Raw genomic sequence first — 7,995 nt, 5'->3', positions numbered from 1 at the left:
TGTGTGTGTGTGTGTGTGTGTGTGTGTGTGTGTGTGTGTGGAGGAAAAATGCCCCAGATACCATACACTACCACAATACACTTCCTCACTTCCGTCGAACATCAGTGGCAAGCGAGACATCACCTGCAACGCATTTCCCCACATGGATCCTCCGAGCAGTGACATGAAAGGGAGAACTCTGCAAACCTATCTGTACGAGCTCGTTAGAGAAGGCTAATTGAAGCCGAGGTCCAGAACGGCGATTAAATAGCAATGGCCGGGGTTATTTTGATGCTCCGCCACACATGAGCTGGTCTCGCTGCCGCGGGGGAGGCGGGGAGGACACGAGGCTGCGGCCCGAGTTCAGCTACTTTGCTGCAAAGCCAAGAAAGTGTCTCCCTCCTCACCTGAGATCACACTTCCCGAGGAGGCATCGAAGACGGCAAGAAGTAACACGGAATAATTACAAACATCTGCTTCTGAGGAATTGAAAAGCAAATGCCCCCGACGTCTAGAAATATTCGTATTTGGTGCGCATGTGTGAGGCAAACTGCAAAGCTTGGGACTGAAAAATAAATATTTATCAGTCCTTTATCAGTCCCTCTGCTGTCTCTGACACATGATGTACAAGTAGTTCAAATAAAAGCACAAAAGCTCCGTAAACTATGCACACTTTGCTGGTGAACAAAGATTTTGTTCCTTTGTATTTCATCCAAGACCATCTCTGAAGGTCGGAGCAAAGCTGCACAGAGGAAAAAAAGACGATATCTTCATCACAGGTCAGTGATGACTCAGGAGCTCCCTCACACTGCCCCCTATGTTCAGGGTGACAGGAAGTCATCTAATGGCAACATTGAGGCTATCTTCCAACAGATCCAGATGTTGATAATAATGTTCAGATCAGAGTTTGTTTTGTTCCGTTATGCGTTTCATTTCAGCGTCCATACCAACAGTTGCTGCCTTTGAAGAATGAAGACTACATTAGCGGACTGCGCGTCTCATTCTCGCTACGATTGACGGACAAAAAGATTGACAGGAAAGGAGCAAAAAAAGGCAAAGCCGTGAAACATTAGCGCTCATTCCTGTGGTCATTCTCACCAGAGAACTGTGAAAACACTGAGAGAAAATACGACAATGTGTTTTATAAGACTGATGTTAGCTCATCTGTCAAAACGATTCCACAGTGTCATTGTTCAGTTGCAGTGCGTAGCAGAGACTGTATCGTATAGATAAAAGCTTATTATATTAAAACTGTCCTTCAAAAAAAAAAACATGTAAAAACAGGAATCCATGAAAAGGAGAATAACACAACAGTGAGATTAGCTGTCTTTAAGAACCAATCCTCTGTTTTGAAGATTATGTAAAACGATGTCATTATTTCAAAATGATAATGATAAAACCCTCCAGTCTTGTATACGTCCAGGCCCTTTACTTTTAATCAGCGCTGTATGATGTTGCCGTTTGCATAGTAGCTCATTCAGTACATACTGCCTTTGCAGAAGGCAAGAAGCTGACATATTTGCAGCGGATGGCTGCTGCCTTCAAACAGGTAAAGACCGACCTTTCACGGTCTACCGCGACTGCCGCGTGGAATTCTAGCGATCGGAGAGAAAAAGAAGTAATTCGATTGTGACACCATTAGATTAATGGAGCTTCTGCTGTGTTGAGTAAGGCACGGTGGGAAATGATGGGGCAGGCATGAGAATAATGGAAAGAAATATGTTTATTCATGCTTTTTGTTGTTTCCGCAGCGTAACGCTTGAGTCATCCGCAGTGCTGTCACGTGTAAGATTAGAAGGTTTCTTTCTTTGGCACCATCTTATGGTATCGTCACCACGAAACCTGTGGAAATGATCAGCCAAAGACAAATCAATTCCACCGAAAATGTATTTTTAGATCGCCCAGACCTGTTTTCCAGTGTAGTTTTCTTGCAACACAATTCAAGAGACAGATAGAAGACAAGGCTTTGAGTCACCTGAATGAAATCGGTACTTGACCGTCTACTGACCTACCACAACATCCCAAGTATATACAAAGTAATATCAATATACTTCTATGATTGAAAAGTTTTAGTGTCGCCCACTGCTGGCGAGCATATCTCCATACAACTTAAAATCGACCCCCTTTACTCCGTCCGTGTGCATATTTGGGGATTTTTTTACAGCATGAATGCAAAAGTCATTTCTGCCTCTGGAGACCATAACTCGGCAAGAATCATGTCATGTCTGTGCAGCCTTTGTAGGACGAAGACAGCTCAAATTATCGTGGCCATCTGACTCCCATCTGGGTCTATTTGCACTAATCACCATCAGCCAGAGAGGGACCCCTATGGTGCTCCTAATGTTGAAGACCCTTGAAGGGGAGCAGGAATGCCACCCACCAGTTAGAAACCCTGGTATTTTCTTGAGAAAGGGTCAATGGGGTCTTTTTATTTTTTATTTTAAAACGGATAAACACACACACAAACAAAATGTGTGGATCAACTTTAGGCCTCCATCCGTGGAAAAACAATCAGCAGAGCACTACTTTGTGAGAGTTTAGGCCAAAGGTTGAGGTCCAAATTGCCGGAGATCAGTTCGGGTTACGGGTTAGCAATTTAGTGGATGAACCAAAGAGCCGGCTGTGTTGACGCAGTGACGGCAAACAGAAGATGTACCCTGAAACCAGGTCAGATTTCCATTCCTTGTTTCAGTTCTGAAAGCACCGCTCTTCACCTGGGAAGTCAACAACTATCAGCCCACAACAAATGCATCTGAAACTGAAAATACATCTGAAACAAAAAGTGCCACAAACGTTGCGGTTCTTTCGTGGCAGTTTGGCAGCCAGCACACGTGGTGGTGGTGATGGTGACGATTGTTTCATTTCCCAGAGCCTCCTTGCCGTGTATTTGCTAAACTCTGTGCAAAGTTTGAGTGGTTGTATTCCTTGTGTGAAGCAGACTGTGCCTAATATGTCCTGCAGTGCTGCAGTCACTCTGCTGGTGTGTTACGGCCCTGGAAGTGTTGTGCTTGTTCCTCGGAAGCCGATACACTGGTACGTACCCTCAGTGGGATTACTCGCTCTGCATACCCAAATAAGGCAAGAGCTCCCCCGTTCGTCCGTCTGACGTTCTCAGACGTGAAGCGCAGTAACTGGAAGGGTCAGACAGCCTGCGGATCTCTCCAGATTCTCGGAACAGTGGAAAGTTGCTCTGCCACTCGTGATGTCTGCCTTTTATCTCACTCTGGTTTGGGCTAATGTTCAGCTGGGGGGTGGGGGTGGGGGGATGGGCCGTAGGAGGAGAGCCATTAGGAGGAAGTGGTCGGAGGAAATAAGAGGTAGTGGGAGTGACGAGGGCTGTGGCTTTTAAGAAACCATTTTATAAACATAGAGAGTCGGCGCAATAACGCTGAGATGGTGGAGTGAGAGAAAGAGATGGCAGCAGAATGTGCCGTTTCATTACGGTAGATACATGTGATGGTTGAGACATGAAGCGACAATGGTTATTTAGTCTGGGGCAGTAAAAAAAAAGAAAAAAAAGGGAGAGTGATTGATGTTCACACCTCAGCACCGAGAAGTGCAGTAAAAATGACTACTTTTGCAGACCGGTGGCTGTCAGGTCCTGTTAAATAAATCAAGACGGATGAAGAGTAAGACTTTGAGGCTGGAATGTCCCTCACAGGGTGTGGGGGCTCTGAGCAAAGATGTGCAAATGATTCACAGAGTCCGGGCGAGGAGTTAGCAGTGGACTCAGAAACTCAGTGGGAGATCTGTGTAAAGGGCTCGAGTTCTACCATGTGTGATCTCATCAAGGGAGATGACCACAAACAAGCTGCTTGCGCTTTCATTTTATGCCTTTGCGTTGGCCGGGGAATGAAAGCATGGCTTGTAGCAAAAAGCCCACACTGTTCTTTGCAGTCCGACAACAAAGCCACTGTGGAACCACGACGCCTTCAAGCAGGCCTGTGCCGAAACCCCTACTGATATCAATCCAATATGGCTGAAAGGTTAGAAGAATGCGTAGAACAGGAGTACAGCAGACTGCACACTTACACTGACGATGTTTTTGAACTCACAAGTCTGTTAATATAGCACTCACAAACTGATGTCTTTGTTCATACCCCCCATCACTCTAATTATGACACTTCTTCTGGCAGTGTCATATTTGACTTTCAATTAATGATATACATACTGTGGTGGGGTGGGGGGGGGGTGTCAGAGTTATTGTGAATTCTCCTCCGCAATTCAGCAGCTAATTGCGCGTGCCGCGACGGCGGTCTCTTACCTTCGCAGCGCCGATTTGCTCCTTTCGAAATTTTTCCAGAGGAGTAATCAACACATCATCAGCGTTCTGAATCTGAAATGAGAAATAAGAAAAACAAATACAGACAAATGTCAGACAGAGATGTGATCTGACTAATTGTAACCTTCTGAACAATTCAAAACGACTTGTGGGACCCGGAAGATATCACAATTTTTTAATCTAGTAGTCATTCAGTTTTATTACAATGGTCTTGCTTTACCAGTGCGCCAGAAATTGTATGACACACAGGAAATTATAGCCCCGAGAATTATCCAGCCCGATGTCAAATACAGATGCATTGAGTCCAAACACAAGTGGAGGGTAGAGCGATCACATCCATTAATATCTCCTAAGCCTTTGACAATGAACAATGTGCTGCTGTGAGGTGCCCAGAATGAGCACGGCAGAGATAAGAGATAGAGTCCTCAACAACAGAAGAAAATGGAGCCGTTTTCTGTGAGCTGTGAAGCACCGGCGTCGTCAGACCTCGCTGAATTATGACACGGCACAGCAGACGAGGGAGCTCTGCAACTGCACCCTGCAATAAATTTAAATGTTTGAGGTACGTCCTCACATGTTGGTGACCACTCCCTTCTTGACTGGAGTAAAGAAAAAAAAAAGGTCTCTCCTGGAGCCTCCATCTTCTCATTCCAGACAGAAACAGATTAGGGGATATATATTGCGCCAATTACAGTCTGCGCCCAATCCTTTGAGAGTGAGGGTTTCGGGGAAAGGTGCCATTATAAAGGTGCTTCTGAATTTCCCCCGAAGATGGGCTTTCAGCCACTGAGATCAGATGACATCAGACCGGCTGGGGCTGCTCTACGGGAGGCACCGTCACAAGCGACACGGCTCTTTGGTTGATTTAAGGTGTCATTCTGTGTGCTGAGTGCATGTGATAAACTAAAAGGGCTGAGCTCCATAATACATCTATGATACCAGCACTAATTTAGAGGTGTCGGCTCAGACGGACTGTCAGCTTCCCTGCTACAGTCCTCCGAACACACACACCGTCTCGGGATTGAGTTTTTTTTTGAGCCATTAATCACGGCGCATTTTCGTTGTCCCAAAATAACCCTGTCAGCTCCATCACCCAACCAGAACGAGTGGCTTCAAAAGGGAAGCTACGATCTCTCTGAAGCCCGCAATGTCTCCATCTCCATCTCGCATGCAGTGTTGTGGGATGTCGTGCGCTTGAAGTGTAAACTCCTAGCTTTGGTGTGATAATGTACTTTAATTACACCTTGGTATTTTGTGGTCCTTCAAATATAGACGTTTCACACATTCCGATTACGGTAGTTACACTGTTTTACAATTGCAAATATTTTCGCTCTAGTGCTGTACACTACGTTTACTCTAAACTGAGATTCCACACATCGTGAATCATCGTTCTGCGCCATCACTGAAGGGTGCAATGTTGCATAATGATCATTTGTACATTAAGAGAAGGCCAAGAATTGAGCAAAAAGTAGTGCACAAGCAAACTGTTTTTTGTTCCATTTTGATCATTTTGATCAGGCATACATTTGAAAACAAATGAACCAAAAACTAAAGTGTTAGGTGAGTAAAGTCAAATCCTGCTGAAATGATTCATTGATTAATTTAATTGTGATAACTGTCAATAACTGTCAAGTAGAAATACCAAAAATGTGTTTCATATCACTGATATGAAACACATTGTATTACATTATATTGCATTACTGGTTGTATTGTCTGTTGGTCACACTTAATATTGTTAGTTTTTGTCACTTTGACAACTACAGAATAGTCATTGGACTAATAGAAAAATAACTAACTGAAAAAGCGCACTCAGCGAGTTGAATCTCAATTGTCCCTCCCGGCTCCCGTACGGTCAAGATGGCGGCGAATATAACAAAAAGTGGGCTCTTGAGTCGTGCCTAACTTTAGTAGATCGTACCATATCGGTTATGGAATTGATCTGCAGATGCTCTGGTTCAAAATGAGACAAAACTTTTCGATGGATGAGCGACGACAAAGGCCAAAATGTGGCCGGCAACAGACCGGGTAAGGCTTGTTTTTAGCCAGAAATGCATTTTGCTACAGAAGCACATGGGGATCACTTGCGGTTAAGAGGAGTGGGGAGTCAGCAGTCAATGACGATACAAAACAATCAATACAAAATTGTGAATCACCACAACCACAAGAGGTCTTTGAGCACAGTCATAAATTATCACAAAACAATATCTGGCTGATGGGTCCAGTCGTATGCGAGATCAGCCGTGGACGGACAGGCAGATGCACACACACACGCACGCACAAACACACGGCTGATCTTCCCACCGGGATTAATTAATTAACTAATTAACAATTAGTTACAGCCCTAGCGTAGAAAGTGTCAATTAGAACTAAATCTGCAGAGTGCGTCTTCGATGACTTATAGGACGACACTCTCTACTCACACTAATTATAACTTAAGATGAGGTCACGTGCAAGACGAAGCGCAAAAGAGGAAAGAATTTCTAAAAAATTATGAAGAAAAATATATTTGATGAAATATGAAATATGAAATAATTCGGGGTTGTGTTTAAATTGGGACGCCACCAAGTGTCCCAATGAGTGGAACATCATCTTTAACCTTTGCTTACCTTTGTTTCTTGTTATACATTTGAATGCAAAATTGCAGAAATGACTCCACATACAACGTAATACAACCTGTGTTATTGGCCGTCGCAAGATGGGGTTTAAAGGCATTGAAAAAGCAAAAGGAAGACAATGACAATGACAATAACCTAAGGCAATTTGGTTACAAGTGACACCCCATTAGGAGCATGGAGGGCATTTGACGGTCATCAAATCTAGCAGATATAATCCACCAGTCATATGGAAGTCATCGTGTTATCTACTGTGTCAACAGCAAGAATCATACGACTCTGCCAGAGTGATAATGTAATTCCCTCTGTCTTATCTCCCATGCTTTCAGTCTAATTGAGCCTGCAGCGTTACCGAGCTTTAAATGTAGATTTCCAATCCACGCCGTACTTTTTCTCATTTTCAGTTCAATGGACAGGCCGATTAAATACACAGCACTGAAAGCCTGGGGGATTATGATCTAATATTTAGGATTGAATGAAAGCAAGTTAGTTCAATTAATTCAGTTTACCGGTACCTGAAATCTGCATGCGTAACATTTGGATGTTTCAGAACCACGATCAGGCTTAAATTTACACTTTAACTTTAAATTGTTCATTTCAAATGGATTAACAGCACGGTGCTGGTCGGGGAAATTAGTGCACATCACATCCAAACCAATGCAGAACGCAGACAATCAGCGTGTCAAGATTCAAGAGGCTCAAGATTTCAGATCACTTAATTTCCTATAAACCAATTCAGATTCGCATATTCAAAGAGACCAACTTATTCAAGACTCAATGGATCATTTCAAACCGGCATTGTGCCGAACGCCCTCAGCAACCGCCTCTCTAAACAGGATTTAATCCACATGAAGGAGCACAGTGTGCTGCTTGAAAGGATGCAATAGTGCTCAGCAATTTCAATCCAAGATATGGGGGAGGAATGTCAATGTGCTATATTCCCCTTGCTCCTTTGCTTTTACCCGTCCGAATATCAAGTGTCGCTCTGAGGTTAACTTGCGGAGACAGATCAGGATGACACCAAGGCCAAGTCAAATCGAATCGTGAAAAGTGTGCTAATCGAAATTTCCCTTTTGATATCTTTAGGATTAGTTTGAATGTGAATATCTACTCCAAACAGTT

At 43.7% G+C, this 7,995-nt stretch overlaps 1 protein-coding gene across 1 annotated transcript in view; it reads right to left on the bottom strand.

Annotated features, from left to right (window-relative positions):
• Positions 1-1,766: 1,766 nt before the first annotated feature.
• Positions 1,767-7,995, bottom strand: part of LOC116392226 (rho GTPase-activating protein 42-like) — a 34,149-nt gene continuing 27,920 nt past the window's right edge. The window contains exon 4 of the mRNA XM_031863460.1: positions 1,767-4,315. Within this exon, the coding sequence (XP_031719320.1) occupies positions 4,211-4,315 (105 nt within the window). The 3' untranslated portion in view covers positions 1,767-4,210. The remainder of the gene's footprint in view (positions 4,316-7,995) is intronic.

This window comes from Anarrhichthys ocellatus, unplaced genomic scaffold, assembly GCF_004355925.1.
Source record: "Anarrhichthys ocellatus isolate YVR2014 unplaced genomic scaffold, GSC_Weel_1.0 scaffold29, whole genome shotgun sequence".
In the NCBI taxonomy this organism is placed as follows: Eukaryota; Metazoa; Chordata; class Actinopteri; order Perciformes; family Anarhichadidae; genus Anarrhichthys; species Anarrhichthys ocellatus.
This window is presented reverse-complemented; position numbering and strand designations above follow the sequence as displayed.